This window comes from Pristis pectinata, chromosome 17, assembly GCF_009764475.1.
Source record: "Pristis pectinata isolate sPriPec2 chromosome 17, sPriPec2.1.pri, whole genome shotgun sequence".
Taxonomy (NCBI): Eukaryota; Metazoa; Chordata; class Chondrichthyes; order Rhinopristiformes; family Pristidae; genus Pristis; species Pristis pectinata.
Genome location: NC_067421.1, coordinates 40,177,915 through 40,196,408, shown reverse-complemented (window position 1 = coordinate 40,196,408; position 18,494 = coordinate 40,177,915). Strand labels below are relative to the sequence as shown.

Sequence of the window (18,494 nt, the reverse complement as noted above, 5' to 3'; positions counted from 1 at the left end):
CCAAACCACCCATACTGCAGAAGAATTTCCCAGAAATTTTCCTGAATTGGCCTCACTGCTCTTGGGGATTGGGGGCCTATGAGTTTTTTTTACTGTGTCTGAATGAACATAGTACAACACAGGAGCTGGCCCTTTGGCTCACCATATCTGCATTGGCACAGTAGGACTTTCACAGTGAATGGCAGGGCCCTGAGGCGTGTTGTAGAATACAGGGGATTTGTCCAGGTAGATGGTTCCCTGAAAGTGGAGTTACAGGTAGACAGGGTGGTGAAGAAGGCTTTTAGCACATCAAGGCCTTCATCAATCATGGCACTGAGTATAGAAGTTGGGAGGTTATGTTGCAGTTGTGCAAGACACTGGTGAGGCTACACCTGGAGTCTTGTGCTCAATTTTGGTCACCCTGCTATAGATGGGAATGATATTATTAAACTGGAAAGAGTGCAGAAAAGATTTACAAAGATGTTGCCAGGACTCGAGGGACTGAGTTACAGGGAGAAGTTGGACAAGCTAGGACTTTTTTCCTTGGAGTATAGGAGACAGGTAATCTTTTAGAGGTGTATAAAATCCTGAGGAGCATAGATAGGGTGAACGTAATCAGTCTTTTCTCCGGGGTTGGGGAATCAAGAACTAGAGGGCATAGGTTTAACAGGAGAGGAAAAAGATATAATAGGAACTTGAGGGGCAACTTTTTTTACACAAAAGGTGATATGTCTATGTAAGTGGTTGAGGCAGGTACAATAACAACTTCTAAAAGACGGTTGGACAGTTACATGGATAGGAAAGGTTTAGAATGATATGGGCCAAACACAGGCAAATGGGACTAGCTTGGATGGGTATCTTGGTTGGCATGAACCAGTTGGGTCAAAGGGCTTGTTTCCATGCTGTATGACTCAAAGGGGTCCCAGCACTGATCCTTGTGAAACACCAGTGATCACAGAGCTCCAGTCAGAAAAACACCACACTACCACTACCCTGTGTTGCCAAGCCAATTTTGTACCCAACTTACCAACTCGCCAGGGATCCCATTTGCCTTAATCTTCCGGACCAGCCTCCCATGACGGACCTGGTCAAAGGCTTAACTAAAGTCCATTTGGTATATGAATATGCTAAGTTCAATTTAAATCTTATCCATGGAATGCTTCCTAGATTGAAAGTAAAAGAGAGGCATGCCATTCAGCAACATGTTTCTGAAAAATACTGTTACATGTTACATTTTAGTAAGCAAGCCAAAGCTCCCTTTATTAATTTTACCATTGAAACCACTTTAATATTTTCTCCTGTTAATGTGTATATATGGCATTGTGTATATTTTTGCTGTCTTTTTCTTCTAAATTACTTGATCTTTAGGAAGTTAAAATGATTAAATAATGTAGACATAAAGAACCAGGTGCAGTAGGTTTTGTGATAGCTTTGGTTGTGGTTTCTGGCAGCATAACTTTAATGTTTATTTACATATTAAGGAAAGAATGGGCTTATTTTTCATAGCGGCAAGACCTAAAGAAATTTGTCTGTGGATTCCTGCACTATCCATCTTGAACAACTTTTTGCAGCAGTGTGGATATGCATTCCATGCACAGGCCTGCACAATGCTACAGCAATCCATTAGCAATCAAAACTTATCACTACATATATATGGAAGATATTTTACATTTAATATAACAACATTCTTTTAATCTTGTAAGAATAAGAAACCCAAGAGAACGTGAGGAAAAAGTTATAAAGCTCAATTGCTTTGCTCTTGTACTTTGAGTAAGAAGATGTATCTTTATGAATTTTCTTTTGCCCAGGCTTTTTTTTCATGATTGACATTTGTGCTTGAGGATCTGAAAACCAGGTTAACTGAAAAGTCTGGATAGCTCACCTGCATTTGAATAGGTATACAGTAAAACCAGTTGCCTGATATTTGGACTTTTTGTTTAACTTTGCAATAAATGCTGTCTTTATACTGGTTGTAATAGAAGTGCATATAATGAGGCAATGATTTTGTAGTTTTGGGTGTTAGGAGACTGTATGAGGTTATGAAAAAAGCTGTCTGGGCAAATAAATTTTTCATAAAGAGAAATATGCACCAGCTTTGAGTAAATCCTACATTTTGTCTACAAATTGTGTTTCCAGATGTCAGAGATGTATTTTCTAGAAGTGGCTGAATGTCTGTTAACCTTATATTTTTCTTAGATCCATTCAATAGATCAAACACCTATGGTGGCCTTGGAAACCTCAGCACCAGTGCCTTTGGAGGATTAGGCAATCCAGCACTTGGTTAGTACTTGTTTGTATTGTATATTTGAAGTACCATTATCCTTTGTGTTGTCAAAACAGTTGCTTAAGATAATGTATTTATTTAGGCGGTAGCACAGTTGTTGGCTTTGGCTGCTTGCCAGCACATTTCCTTGGTGCAAAATTTAGGTCTTTTGCAGTCAACTGAATGTCTTGGCTGAGACTTGTCAATTGCATCTACTCATTTTTAAAAATTGGCAACATAATGAAAATGCTTTGTTAAACTTGTCATTGAAATCTGATTATCCCCAGAGTTTGGATCACGCGATGTCTCCCGTTGATGTGACCAGTAGGTGTTAGACGGATGTTCATACTTGACTATTTCAGGAAATGGATTTAACTGGGTGTAACCCAGCCATTCAGGCTACATGAATGCAGGTTTTTGGGTGTTGCTTTGTGGTCTCAATTGTGGTGAAGTCGAATATTTGCTGTCTGTGTTGAGCTTCTCACCTTCATTGGGTGTCTCAGCTTATAACCTGACAATCATGGGAAAGCCTGGATGTAACTGTTTGCAGAAATGGGAGTTCCAGCTCTGCTCTCCAAGTGTTTATTTTAATTTCTACAATTTAACATTTTAATATGCTACATGTGATTTTTAAAAGATCCTTATTGGTGATTATGATTTCTTCCATGTTCCACTTCCTCAGCTTCCAACAGCATGTTTGGTCACAAAGAAGGTCCAGGTATACAAAGCCTCAACAATGCTCATGAGCCTTGGAATCGCCTCCATCGAACGCCACCTTCATTTCCAACACCACCTCAATGGCCAAAGCCAGGGGATTCAGAACGAAGTTCCTCAGTAACTAATCATGACAGAGATCGAGATTTGGAAAAAAGAGAATCGTCACTTAAAAATGACAGAGAGAAAGAAAGGTACTAGTTTCTCCTATATTTTAATCAAGAGCTTTTCTTAACTAGCTTTCAGTGATTAAATCCTTGGTTTCCTTCACTCTACTCTCTCCTAAATACTTAAGGACAATTGCTCTTGACTATTTGTGTCTATTCCTTCACTGATTGTGTTTCCAGGGTGATTTTGCAGAGATTGGGTGCCCAAATGGCCTTAATATTAGTGTGTACAGGAACTTCTTGAAAGGACTTTAACTGTGGAAATTATCATAACATGTGTTGATCCATCCCTGGGCCATATTCAGACCGCACATGCAACAGCAGTAATCAGCAAATCCTAAATGATAGGAACTCTCTCACTTCCATTCCCAACTTGATACTTTAAAGGCAGTTATAATCCCTCTGGTGAAAACCTGACTCAACATGGAATGCAAAGAAAAACTAAGTCCACCATGCTCAGTTTCTTAGGACTGCCCATCCAGGGCATTTATTCACCAAGGCAGTCATGCACTCATGAGATTATTTGGCAGTTCTGCCAGTCTATTGCCAATATGAGCTCCCAGCCTATGTAAGTAGCTACTTGTTGAAAGGCCAAATGATATACTGCTGCATGGGATCTTTATCTTCCTGCAATCACAGTGGTACATGGGGGGACAAGGGTGTTTTAGGTCTCGATGTAATTTTCTTTTGCAATTCTATTCAGTAAATGGATACAGTAATTGTTTCTTAGCTCTGTGTAAAATGAAGCAGCCAGTTGGAGTTTCCAGCAAGTTGAGGCTGCCAACAGCCAGTAATGGCTGGATGTCCATGTTAAAAAGACACTCTGCATGATCCTGCATATTCCATCATCTGCACTACAAGGCAAAATCCCAAGCAGGATCATTTTGGCACTGATGATTTATTGTTAATAGAGATTAATGATATGGAAATAATTCATTTCTTCAAAAGAAAGCTAGGTAGTCCAAATCTTGAAAGAAACAGAATTCAAAAGTGCAAAGTAAGTTTAGGATCAAGCCTCATACAACGCAAAGGCCTTTGGGAATCTCAATTCCAGGAGTGACGTTGTGTTAGAACATGCAGCATCAAAGGAGGCTATTCAGCCCATTGTGCCTGTGCTGGCTCATTAAGAGAGCTCTTCAACTCATCTGACTCGATTGCACTTTCCCCATTACCCTCTAAATTTTTCCTTTACAAGTATGTAGCCAATTCTCTTTGGAAGGTTGCTATTTAATCTGCTTCCATTAACCTCACAAAGGCGGCATGGAATTCTGGTTCATAGCTCACTATATCAAAAAAAAAATTCCACTCTCAGTTCCTGTCCAATTGATTTCTTTCCCTTTCTCATATTTCTGACAAAGTGATTATGTTGAAATCTAAATAAAGTTCAGATATTTGCTTACCTCCAGAATTGGCTTGCCTGTAGAAAGCAGAGGGTTGTGGTGGAAGGAGTGCATTCAGATTGAAGGGCTGTGACTAGCGGTGTCCCACAAGGATCGGTTCTGGGACCTATGCTTTTCGTGATTTTTATTAATGACTTGGACAAGGGGGTAGAAGGGTGGGTTGGCAAGTTTGCAGACAACACAAAGGTCAGTGGTGTTAGGATGCAGAGCTGCACTGAGAAATAGCAGATGAGTTCAATCTGGAGAAGTGTGAGGTGGTACACTTTGGAAGGACAAACTCCAAGGCAGAGTACAAGGTTAATGGCAGGATTCTGGGCAGTGTAGAGGAGCAGAGGGGTCTGGGGATCCATATCCACAGATCACTGCAAGTTGCCTCACAGGTGGATAGGGTAGTTAAGAAAGCTAATGGGATGTTAGCATTCATAAGTTGTGGGATCGAGTTTAAGAGCTGCGAGGTAATGATGCAGCTCTATAGAACTCTGGTTAGGCCACACTTAGAGTACTGTGTCCAGTTCTGGTCACCTCATTATAGGAAGGATGTAGAAGCGTTGGAAAGGGTGCAGAGGAGATTTACCAGGATACTGCCTGGTTTAGAGAGTATGCATTATGAGGAGAGACTAAGGGAGCTAGGGCTTTACTCTTTGGAGAGGAGGAGGATGAGAGAAGACACAGAGGTGTACAGAATATTAAGAGGAATAGAGTGGACAGCCAGTGCCTCTTTCCCAGGGCACCAATGCTCAATACAAAAGGACATGGCTTTAAGGTAATGGGTAGGAAGTTCAAGGGAGATATCAGAGGAAGGTTTTTTTTTACCCAGAGAGTGGTTGGGGCATGGAATGCGCTGCCTGGGGTGGTGGTGGAGGCAGGTACATTGGTCATATTCAAGAGATTGTTAGACAAGCATATGGAGGAATTTAAAATAGAGGGATATGTGGGAGGAAGGGGTTAGATGGTCTTAGGTGAGGTTTAAAGGTCAGCACAGCATTGTAGGCCGAAGGGCCTGTATTGTGCTGTACTGTTCTATGTATATTTGTAAATTATAAAGATTTTGCATAATTGCAGGATAAAAGTTAATTTGAGGTATTTTCAACTGTTTGGTGTAGAGAAAGGTTGGATTAATATTGTGAAGGGAAACAGTATTTCTCAGTAAAATGTCTTACCTACTGGATACTTGAAGCACTTTATAAGACAATTCCCAAATTCTCAACTTCTCTAGTTTTAGACTGGTTAACTAGATTACTAAATCTGCTTGCAATAATATTTGCTCTGAAATTTCTTTTTCAGAGATGGAGTGGAGAAAAATAGGCACTCCAACAGATCATCACCAGCAGCTGCCCCCGTCAACCACCAAATCAACAACCTCATCCACAGCAATAGCCGAAGCTTGAATGATCCAACTAGGCATCATAGCACCACTGAGCGAGATAGATCAAAGGAGTTAGAGAGAGAGCACTCAGACTCGCTGAGAGAGTTACCCGGCACCGAGCATAAAATCAAGGAGAATCGGTCACCAATAAAGGAAGGTCAGGGCCACGAGAGGAGACTACCAGAAGACAATGCAAAGCCAGTTGTGAGACCTAGTTCTCCATACAACAGAACTGTGCTGACTGAAAGCATGAAACTCAGCAATTCAGTGAGCAAAGATAGTGAAAGGAAAGCAGAATCCTCTTGTGACCATCAGAAAATAAAGAATGATGTAAAGATAAAAGAAGAACGAAAGGAGGATAATGAGGTGATGGTGATAAGCTCGGACTCTTCACAGCATCCCAGGAGCAGTGAGCCACCTCACCATACATCCCTACATGGACTTCCACTTGGCCATTCTATGGGCCCCATGCCCATTACAATGGGTAGCATCCATCAGATGAACAACATGAATGTGCTTGACCGTGCTCGGATGGTGACACCCTTCATTGGTATGAACCCGCTGGCGGGAAGAGAACGGCTGCCCCACCCTGGATTCTCTTGGGATCCTGTCCGAGATCCTTTACGAGATGCATACCGGAGCTTTGACTTGCACCGCAGGATGGAGTTCCCACTACGCACAGATCCCATGCACAGGTTCCCGACAGCAGCTGGTTTCTACGAACACGATCGGTCGTACAGAGACAGGGAGCCTCACGATTACAACCATGAGCATGTTCTGGAAGTCAGGCGTGAGCAGGAGCGCATACGACATGCAGATGAAAGAGAACGCTTGCATCTACGGGAAGAGTTTGACCGTGCCAGGTTGCATGCCTTGCATACATCAGCCATGGACAGTCACTTGGCACATGTGCCATCCTTTATGCCTCATTTAAGCGGAATGCACTACCCGAGGCTAAGTCCATCCACTGCCAATCACAATGGGATTTTGAACAGGACCCCACCAACTGCAGCATTGAGTGCTCCACCTCCTCTCGTACCAGCAGGCAGTGCGCGGTCTGTATCTCCCCGAAGGACTACCCCACTCACTAACTCAGAGTCTCGGGACTACTCCCCTTCTCGTAATCCCAAAGAAGTTGAGGCGCGGTAGTTCTTAAATGTGGGGGGAACTGTCCTGTGTATGAGATCCTTTGATTCAAATAATGCACTGCAAGAAGAAGAGATAGCTGTAAATTTATAGAATTGAAGCACAGTTGGGAGAGTTAAAAAGTCTGAACTTTGATACCAGAAGATTGCTTATAATTGGAATTAATATATTATCAATTATAGATCTCTAGATTTCTTTGTGCAGAGAAGAATTCTGAAATCATGTTTGTACATTTTTCCAATATTTGAAATCTAATTTGTATGGATTTGTAATTTTATTGTTTCATTTTTATTTGTTTGCTTTAAGTTTTGTGTTCAGTTTCCAGCCGTTAAGGCCTCAAACTATTTTAATAATACCCAGGGTTGCTATGGTATAATTTGTCAAAATACCAATTTACAATGAATCCACTGTGAGGTTCCATACTGAGGCCAAAAAATGACTTTCCTTTCTTTGGTTCCCAGAAATGTCTGTGTACTCTGAGAAATGTACAAATCTGAATTTGTTTTGCCTTATTAACGATTACAAGATATGCAGAAGAGGTCCATGTGGTTCCTGTACAAATGTAAATACTCTGTTGATACTCAGAACATGCTAATTAAATTCTTTACTTAGGTAGCCTTTATAAAGGGTTTCTGAAACCAGAGAAGCTCACTGGATATTTATAACACAAAATTATTCCTATAGTGTCACGTGGAAGTGTGCTTGATGCTCAGTTTCAGAGAAGCATATTCAATTCAACTATGCAAGAACCGCAGGCAGGTCTTTCACAAAGGCTGCACATCCAAACTAATGCCAACACACAGTGGGGGAACACTACCACCTGCAGTGGTTGGGAGCAGGGGAGGGGCAAAATACAAATCCATTAAGAGTTTCAAAACAAATTGCATTTGCAAAAGATGAGGGTGGGGGTGGGGAGGCAGAGAGGAAATTTATTGGACCAATAAGGCACCCAGTTCAGAGAGACTTTATTTCTCAATCCACAGCACAGACAATAATGACAAACATTGTATTGGGCAGAAATTCTTAGTGACAGGCAAGGACATTCAGTGTGGACCTTGTGTAATTGTGCAGTGTTTTTATGGAATCTGTATACAAGACAAAGTAGTATTTTAGGAATCAAAAATCTCACAGTAACATTTCTGATAAAATACTGTTAGCAAATGAAGTCCTTAAACAGATGTTTCTTGCAGTGTGGTTCTGGCTGAACTATTCTGCGTGACTCTTTATTTCTTGGTCATATGTAAATTTTGCCATGTTTTACTTGCTGGACAAAAAAAGCAGCATCTGTGTTTATATATCTGGGCTTTTACTCTGTAGTTCATACATCAGCTGCCGTTTCCTCCTTTCTGCTCTGTACTTTGGTTTCTGTATTTTAAACAGACTTGATTCCTGTAGATCAATGAGACAAATACAGCATTGATTTTGGACAAAATGGTTGTGTGTTTGTTGTGTCAGAGATCATACTCATGGAACTGCTTAAGAGTACCACATGTGAGCTGTTAATGCAAAATTGTTTGATAATTTCTGCAGTGATCCTCTCTGCCTTTGCCAAAAAGTATGGTGGACAGTTCCAATACAGGTTCTTCTAGGGGAAGAAAATCTCATCAATAATGCTTACTCTTGTTTCTGTGAAATAAGTAAGCATTATATTCGAGACCATCTTCCCTTTTCACATTTTGTGAGACATATTGTAAATATCTCAGCAGTTCTTTCAGTGCAATTTTTGACATATCCATTATCATCCTACACCAAGATCTAAGTTTGTGACAAATAGCACCCAGCAAACTTTCTTTTTGTCCAACATCCATCCACAGAGACATTCATTTTGATGTTTTGATACCAAGGTCTTATCCTTCCTCCACCCTGGTCCAACAAGAATGTGTTCATTTCCTTTTTGGATGGTGAAAGGTTTTTTTTCCTCTTGTTGCAGAGTCTTGAACGAGAGGGTCGTCATCTCGTGATCAGGCACTGGCCCTTTAGGAGTGACGTGAGAAATATTGTTAACCAAGGGTTGAGTTTTTGGGGATGAGTAACCCAGAAAATGGCGGATGCTCAATAGACAAGTAAATTCGAGACAAAAATCAATTGGTTTATGGAATGTAAGGGAATTGAGAGATCAGGAAAGTGGAGTTTAAGTGAAAGATTAGCATGATTTTGTTGAATGATAAACTGGCTTCAGGGCCTGATTGTCTACTTTCCTCTCCCTCATGTTAATGAATGTTTAAACCAACTGAGAGATGGCTGTTGGCCTGAACTTGTAAAATAGTCACTCAATGTTTGTTAATTTTTGGAAAATGAATTCTACTGCTTGTATCATGCAAAAAAAAATAGGGATGAAACCAGTCAGAACATCTTTATGTTACAGAGGAAAAGATCAGTCACGTTTTCCACTCTTGGCAATGCATACTTCTGTTCAAAATATACATTTGGACAAATGAAGACAATTCCCCAAGCATTCATGTAACATAACAGTGCTCACTGTTCTGGCTAAAACAGTGGATCACCCCTGATTACAATGCTGCAGTATCAGTTTCAGTACTCCATTTGTCCTTCCAATTGCTGTCATCAAGTACTTTTAGCAATATCAACGTCCTGTTCTACCCCATTTTACATAGATTTAAAAATGTATATAAAATCGATGCAACAACTACTCCATGTCTTAAATTGCAAATCCAGAGCACCTTCAGTGACTGTCATAAGCCAGTTTCTAAGTGTCAAATAATTCATTCAAATGTCATATTGGCAAGAAAAAAAGTTTAACAATAATTTAATTCTTGGACACAATTGTAATTAAGAGATACCCATTATCAACAGATCGAGAAAATTATCACCAATACCCTTGCAAATCTGGAAATTCTGCCATCCTGGTGGTATAATGTCTGTGTACATCTACTTGCAAGGAAAGGCACTAATCCAAAGGAAGAGAGGAGGAAGATTTTTAATCATGGAAGATTATTAGAATTATTTACAAATACTATTGAGGCAGAATGACCTATTATTTAACAGTTGTTTTAAGTACATCAAAGAGGAATGGGAAAAGGGATTATAGTAAATAGCTCCAGTAAAGAGTATGTGCCAATACAGGCTCATTGGGCCAAATGGCTTCCTCTTTTTCTTACAATGCTATAAATTAGAATATAAATGTAATTTTGAATGATGAAATCAAGCCAAACTTGATTTAGCATCTTCCCTAAAATCACTCCTGGCTATTAGGTATTATTGCAATGTGGAATTTTTTTTGTGTGTAGCTTCAAGTATGGATTGCACAGAAGCAAATAAATGAAGTGCATCTTGGAATCTAATTGAATATACGCCCATTACTTTGCAGAATTGCAAAACTTTTAATTATTACGATGTTTTGCCAATATGAAATCTTTGCCATGTTTAAACGTAAACATTGAAAAGAGTTACGAAAAACTTGATGGCTTTCCAAGATCACTATGTTCAAGTTGCATCTTGTTTTTAAAAAGTTGCTGTTCACACAGGACAACATGTTCAGTTTGCAAGGTTTGACACGATGGGTCAAATTTCATGGGCCCCAGCCCACCCCTTGCATTAGCCCCACAGTTGTACCAACTTTTGCAGCCAATAACCCAGGGCCTTGCCACTGGCCCATTTGTGAGGCAGGGTGGGCAGTAGTTTTGCCTCTGGCAGCACAAACTGAGGTGTCACCCATGGACTTCTGTCAGCATGTGGTGTCAGAAGGTTGTCCAAAAGCCATTTCATTGTTTCCAAATGACTGATGATCAGACATTTAGAAACCATTGGAAAAACATGTTAAAATATACATGAATATATTAAAAATAATTTTAAGTAGAAGTGAGAGTAGACCTGATTATTTCACTTAGTGCTGCTAACCCTATCTCAATTCCTGAACACATTTGAAGTCTCTCTATCTCAAATATATTCAGCAACTAAGCCTCCACAGCTGCTTTGTATAGAGAATTCCAAAATTCACTACCCTCTAGGTAAAGGAATTTTTCAAAATGTCATTCCTGAATGAGCAACCCCTCGGATCGAGACACCACAGCCAACAAAAACATCAACTCTGCATCTACCTTGTCAAGCCTCTAGTATTTTGTATGTTTCAATATGATCACCTCTTATTCTTCTAAGTGCAAGAGTACAGGCCTAGTCTGCTAATCTCTCCTTGTGCGACAAATCTGCCATCCCATGAGTCAATCCGGTGAACCTTCATTGCACTCCCGCTATTGTAAGTATACCTTGGGGAGGGAGACCAGACCTGTTCTCCAGAACAATTAAGGATGGGCCACAAATAATCGACCTATCAACAATGCCAGGTTACGAAAAATGAATTTAAAACAAAATATCCAGATTTGGTCTCAGGGTTCAATATAATTAGAGAAAGATGTCTCTACTCTTGTCCTGAAATCCTCTTGCAGTGAAGGTCAATGTACCACCAGTTGCCTTCCAGATCGCTTGGTGTACCTACATGTTAACGCCCAGTGTTTTGTATGCAAGTGCCTCCAGAATCCTATGGACACCTTTTAATCCCTCAACATTTAAAAAAAATTATTCTACTTTTCTATATTTTCTCCTAAAATAGATCACCTCAGACTTCTCTGCATTGTATTCCGATGGGATGGCAGATATCAGATTTCTTTATTAGTCACATGTAATCGAAACACACAGCGAAATGCATCTTTTGCAGAGTGTTCTGGGGGCAGCCCGCAAGTGTCGCCACGCTTCCGGCGCCAACATAGCGTGCCCACAACTTCCTCACCCGTACATCTTTGGAATGTGAGAGGAAACCCACGCAGACACGGGGAGGACGTACAAACTCCTTACAGGCAGTGGCCGGAATTGAACCTGGGTCACTGTAAAGCATTATGCTAACCGCTACACTACCGTGCTGCCCCAAGGATAGGCTATATCCTTGTCCAATTGCTTGGCCTATCTATATGCCCCGAAGCCTCCTTATCCTTCTCACAGTCCACAGAGCCACCTAGTTTTAAATATCAGCAAAATGGATATGTTGTAATTGATCCCTTATTCCAAATCATTGCTATAGTTTGTGAACAGCTAGAACCCTTGCATCAAAAGCAATGGCACCTCCATTGGTCATAACTTCCCAATCCAAGAACAACTCGTTTGTTCCTATTGTTTTCTGTCCATTAACCAATCCTCAATCCATTCTAAGATATTGCCCCCAGAACCGTGTGCTTTAATGTTGTTTAATAATCCTCTAGTATGGCACCTTAATCACAGTCTTCAGGAAGTCTAAATCCACCACATCAACTTGCTTGCACTCATCTGTTCTGGAAGTTACATTATCAATAAATTCCAAGATACCGCAAACACAATTGTCTTTATATCAGTTTTGTCAATGCCTAATCCTATTACAAGAGAAAATCAAAAAAAACTGCAGATGCTGGAAACCTGAAAATACTGGAAACACTCACTAGGTCAGGTCGCATCTGTGGGAAAACAAACAGCACTAACATTTTGGGTCAATGACCTTTTGTCAGACTATTTTCCAACGCTCCTGTTACTGCCTTAATAACCACTTCCAGTATATTTCCCTTCTACTGAAGACAGGCTAATTGGTCTGTAGTTCCTTACTTCCTCCCTCTCTTCAATAGTTAAATTACTTTTGCCCTCTTCCAATCTGTAGGAACTACTCCTTCAAAATCCTGGAATGTAGGTTCTTACCTTTAAATCTCATTAATTTCTCAAGTACTAGTTGTTTGTTAATGCTCTTTTTTTTAAATGAATTCCTCTTTTGCTGTAGCCCTGTCATCCATTGTTTCTGGGTCACTCTCTTCTGTGAAGATGAACATAGAACGTACAGCACAGGAACAGGCCATTTAGCCCATGATATTTGTGCCAACCATGATGCCAATTTCAACCAATCCAACCTGCCTGCACAAGGTCTATAGCCCTCCATTCCCTGCCTGTTCATGTGCCTTTTTAAAAGCCTCAAACGTTGCCATCATATCTGCTGATACCACTTCCCCGCTAGTGCATTCCAGGCACCTACCACTCTGTTTTCCCTCTTACATCTCCTTTAAATTTTCCCCCTCTCATCCGAAATACATGCCCTCCAATATTTGACATTTCCACTCTTGGAAAAGTGCTCTATTATTCCTATCTGTACTTCTCATAATTTTAGATAATTCTCTTGATGGCCAAGGCTGGATTGCTTCTCCTTTACATTTGCCTAAAATAGATGGAGTTTACTTGTAAACCTATGTATTTTTTTAAAGTTTCCAATCCTGGTATCATGTCATGAAATTTAACTTGGTCTCTGAGGCTACCATAGCACCTTGCACCTTATGCCTTTGCAGATTGGTTTAATGAGATTTAAAACCCTGGTTTCAGATCAAACTAAATTATTTTCCATCTTTATATAATCTATGATATTATGATCGCTGTTTCCTAAAGATCCTTAGCTGCCAGATCGTCTATTAATCCTTTCTCCTTACAAGATACTAGATCTAAAATAGCCCATTCCCTCATTGCTTCCACAGTATATTGATCAAAAAAAAATCACACCTTATACACTGCATGAATTCATTAGCCACTCTGTTACTGCTCATTTCGTTTGGCCTGTCTGTATGCACATTAAACTCCATGATTAGTTATGACTTTTATCACATGCACCTCTAATTTCTTGGTTTTTACTGTGCTCTACCACTACTGATAGGGGACTTGTATACAACTCCCCACAACTTTTTTCTGCCCCATTTTCTTGGCTGCACCCAAACTGATTCTATTATTTGATTTTCTGAGCTAAAATCCTTCCTCTCCACTGTCTTTATCCCATTCTTTCAAATCAGTGCTAGCCCACCTCCTCTTCCATTTTACTCATCTCTTCCAAAAGTTAAGCATCCTGGAATATTTAATTCCCAACCTGGCCATTCTGCAACCACATCTTTGTGTTAGCTATAGAATGCATCCATTTATTTCTATTTGTGCTATTAATTCATCTACGTAAAATCTTAACTGAACTTACCTTTTTAATGAAGACTGGGGACTCCACTCAGCAATGTGCTGTGCACCAACGATGTCTGGAGTTAAGACTGAGGGGCCAGAAATGAAGCATCTGCTTTCAGCTCAGATAGTTTCAAAATGCCCCTGGACTTGATCAGAAACAAACTGCTGGAGAACTCAGTAGGCCAGGCAGCATCTGTGGAGGCAAAGGGATAGTCAACAATTCAGGTCAATGCAGGGTCTCGACCCGAAACGCCAACTTATCCCTTTGCTTTTACAGTTGCTGTATGACCCAAAGAGTCGCTTGACTCCTCCAGCATCTGCAATCTCTTGTGACTCCTGGATTTGATGCTGAGTTCAGGAAAAGAGTGAGAGATCAGACGCATCTGATTCTGACAGCAATGCAGTCCAGATTTCTGTGCTATAATGGTACAGACACAGTAGATCAGACTGCACTGATGTGCACACTGCAGCTGGAAGGCAGTTCTCTAAAACCACCAGCTGTTGGCACAATCAACCCAAAATGTAAATTTTCCTTTGATCCATCAAGCATAATATTCAGCAAGATTACTTGTATTTGGAGGCTTTAAATAACTCTGCTCTGAAGTTCAAGGCTGTCAAGATGGAAATTAAAGATCTCATTGGAGGAGCAAGAAAAGATTTCACGATTTATATTTGTATTTACAACCTGAAGTTTATGTTCTCTTGTTGCCGAATAAGCAATAAAGACGATCCAACCAAAATCTAACGTATTATGTAGCATGAGACCTCCAAAGACTGGAGATCCATTGTCTAGTTGATGTCTACACTATTATACTTTTCCCTAATACTTTCGGGTGAAAAGAACCCCCTTTTTCCCCAATGACAATTATACCATGCATTTCTAGTATCATTTTAGTACATAGTACAGCAGAGGAACAGGCCCACGATGTCTGTGTCGACCATGATGCCAAATTAAATGTAACCTATCTGCCTGCGTATGATCTATAACCCTCCATTCCCTGTGGGTTCATGCACCTGTATAAATGCTGCTTAAATGCTACTATTATGTTTGCTTCCATCACCACCATGGCAGCACATGCTAGACACCTATCACTCCTGTGTGAAAAAAACTTACCATGCACATGTCTTTAAACTTTCCCCCTCTCACCTTAAAGCTATGTTACCTAGTCGTTGACATTTCTATCCTTGGAAGAAGACACTATCTACCCTTATCTTTGTCTCCCTTCAGCCTTCGACACCAGAGAAAACAATCTAAGTTTGTCCAGCTTCTTCTTATAGCTAATACTCTCTAATCCAGGCAGCATCCTGGTGAACCTCTTCTGCACCCTCTCCAAAGCCTCCACATCCTTCCTGTAATGGGGTGACTAGACGATACACAATACTCCAAATGCAGCCTAACCAATGTTTTACAATAGCTGCATCATGACTTCCTGACTCTTATACTCAATGCCCCAACCAATGTAGGCAAGCACACTAGAAACCTTCTTTACCACCCCTACCAACCCGTGTTGTCAGTTTCAGGGAGCTATGGACTTTGACCCAAGATCCCTCTGTATCCATGAGTGATCTATATCCTGCTGTATCCTCTTACCACCTTCTTCACTATCCACAACTCATCTGCAAATCAGCCCATCTACATTTTCGTCCAAATCATTTATATCTATCACAAACAACAGAGATCCCAGCACTGACCTCTGCAGAACACCACTGGTCACAGACATTCAGCCAAAATAATACACCTCCACCACTACCCTCTATGTTCCATGGCCGAGCCAATTTTGATTCCAATCTACCAAGTCACCATGGATCCCATGCACCTTAACCTTCTGGATCAGCCTACCATGAGGGACCTTCTCAAATGCCTTACTAAAGTCCATGTAGACAACATCCACTGCCCTACCCTCAATCATCTTTGTAAATCCTCATTTTCCACATAATTCTCCAGTAAAACATTACCTCAAAATTGAACGGCACCTGTACAGGTGCATTGAAGAGTCCATGGCCAACTAATGAACATTTTATCTGAGGGCTCCTTGCAGCAAGATTATGTAGCATGAGACCTCCAAAGACTGGAGATCCATTGTCAAGTCAAAGAGAGACCAAGGCTTTGGGCAAAATTTGGAATTCTGAAGGAGGGTTAACACTTGATCAAGGTGGGCTGGGGACTGGAAGAGAAGGTCAGGGAATCAGATGGGGTGGGGTTAGGGATCAATAGGAGGATCAGGAACCATTAGATGAAATCAAATGTGGAGCTAAGGATCAATAGTTGGAAGGGTTGCAGGGCCAAAATGGGAACGTGGGGTGGTCAGTGGACGGTGAAGGTGTCAGGAATGGATGAGGAGAATGGAGACTCATGGATCAGTAGTGGAGGAGGTGTGGGTAACTATTGGGTGGAGGCTCATTGGAAGGATTATTTTACTTGAGTATCACTGCATCACCTATCTGATGCAGGCTCTCAGTGCAGGACAGTGTGTGCAACCAGGCCACCATGTAACAAGCAGGCTGCTTCTACCTGAGTGGTCCTTCCATAGTCATGGATGCCCAAACATGCAGTGCAGGCCATCAAATGCCAGCAGCATGTCTGGCCTCCAAGTGTTATTTGGTGGCATCCAAAGGGAAAAGTGTGGACTTCATCCAAGTTGCAGTGAACGTGGTTTTTAATTCCCATTATTATTAGTTTTTTTTAATTGAAATTGAGCAGTCCACAAAAATGTGGCACAATACAATCCAGTTTCTAGGTGGAGATTCAAAAGTTTGTCAAATGGATGCAAATCAGTTTGCTTTATTTAATCCATTTATAAATACTATGTCAAAGCAATTACATCATTGTTGGTTCTAAATCCTGTACCCAACACTGGGAGCATCTCCTTGAACTTTCAAGGAATGCAGTAGTTCAAGAAGGCAGCACAGTAGTTCAAGAAGGCAGCACAGAGCCAGCTTCTTGAGTGCATTTGGGCAATAAATACTGGTCTTGCTAGTGACAGCCCTAGACTGGACATCAATGACTAAGTAAATTCATGCACTGTTGCAAAAACCAAAAAACTGCTGATGTTTGTTAGAACAGAGCTAAAAGTTCAGCGAGGACCCTCCATTACAAATAGTGACTATTTAAATAGCAAAATAGGAAGCACCAATACAGGGAAAAGCAATACCCAAACTCCCTGTGCAGAATCTTCACTTTAACGAAATCCCCCTTCTCCCCGTCATAGCCAGCATGAAGATTATGAACCTCTCCATTCTATCTGGAATTAATAACTTTTAAATTCCTCACAAAACAAAACTGAAAGACAAAAGAGACTGCAGATGCTGGAATCTGGAACAAAAAACAGAACGCTGGAAAACCCAGCAGGTCCGGCAGCACCTGTGAGGCAGGAGGTACAAGTCGTCACTTCAGGTTGAGATGCTGCATCAGGACTGACAAAAAGATTGAAATGTTGATTTTACTTGTAATTTGTTTAAAGCTACTGCCACAATTAAATTGTTGGTGATCCAATCGTGACAATGTAAAAAGGAAAAATGGAGTAGCTGGGGTGTATTTTTGGGAGGGTATAAGTGCGGAGGACATGGGGTGGATGGGAAGGATGGAGCAGATGGTGGTGAGAGAATGTTTGTGGAGTAGAAAGGGTTTTAAATTGGGGAACCTCCACATGGCAAAGTGCTGGAGAGGTGGCCTGTACTCTTGGCGTCAACACCTCTCTGAGGATTCTGGACTCCGATGTGTTTTGCCAGTGGTCACTTTCTGCTTTCCTTTTTGCCTGCTTCGCTGCACACCACCTCCAAGCTGTTCACACTTTATCTGTTTCTCATCTTTGTTCTTCTGTTTTCACTTCTCTCATTAAGCCTTAATAATACTTGCATTTATTTCCCCTCCTGTTTCCCACATTTGAGATTTTTTTCCTCATTACCTTTTGTTCAGTTTTACTTTTTCATAGCTTTTTCCAATAACATGTATTGCAGATTACCTACCATCCAAGCATTTCCTAAAGATCGCATTCTAGTGCAATTCAGCTGATAACCATTTTAATTTTCTTCTCCAGGTGAATAGTTTTCCCAAAAGGATGAACAAGATCCACAAGGAAAACAACCCTTTTCTTTTCCACTTGGAATTTCCCTAATATGTGTGTCCCCAGTTCCTGATAAATTCAGTACAGGTCCTTCACATTACAAACGCCCAACTTCCATACAAACGTTAGGGAGACCGGCAGGGTAGATTTGCTGACTGCCGTGGGAACTCCGTTCACGGCTGCATTTCTGAATTGCAAACTATCCGGGTTAAAAACAGTGCACAGGAAAGGAACCCTGCCATAACCTGGGGAGCACCTGTAGATGCTTGCAATACGTCTTTCCTCCTCAAACAAGAATTCCTTTCTCTCATAATCTACAGGGTCCTTGACTATGTCTGTACCACTTCCCACTTTTCTGCTTTGCTCCCTTCTTCTCCTTCCACAATCCCAAGAGCCAACATGGATTTCCTCTCCTCTTTACCCTCCATCCTAACCAGC

At 40.9% G+C, this 18,494-nt stretch overlaps 1 protein-coding gene and 1 long non-coding RNA gene across 15 annotated transcripts in view; one reads left to right on the top strand and one right to left on the bottom strand.

Moving 5' to 3' along the window:
• Positions 1–8,463, top strand: part of fbrsl1 (fibrosin-like 1) — a 763,594-nt gene extending 755,131 nt beyond the window's left edge. For 12 of the 14 annotated variants that reach the window (XM_052031834.1, XM_052031835.1, XM_052031833.1 and 9 more), the window contains 3 exons: positions 2,176–2,259; positions 2,925–3,150; positions 5,808–8,457. In XM_052031834.1, coding sequence (XP_051887794.1) covers positions 2,176–2,259; positions 2,925–3,150; positions 5,808–7,038 — 1,541 coding nt within the window. In that variant the 3' untranslated portion in view covers positions 7,039–8,457. Of the gene's footprint in view, positions 1–2,175; positions 2,260–2,924; positions 3,151–5,807 lie in introns of all 14 variants that reach the window. The other 2 variants (XM_052031844.1, XM_052031846.1) reach the window with 1 other exon arrangement.
• LOC127579229 (uncharacterized) overlaps positions 1–18,494 on the bottom strand; it is a 121,821-nt gene that overhangs the window by 85,877 nt on the left and 17,450 nt on the right. The gene's annotated exons all lie outside the window — the stretch shown is intronic.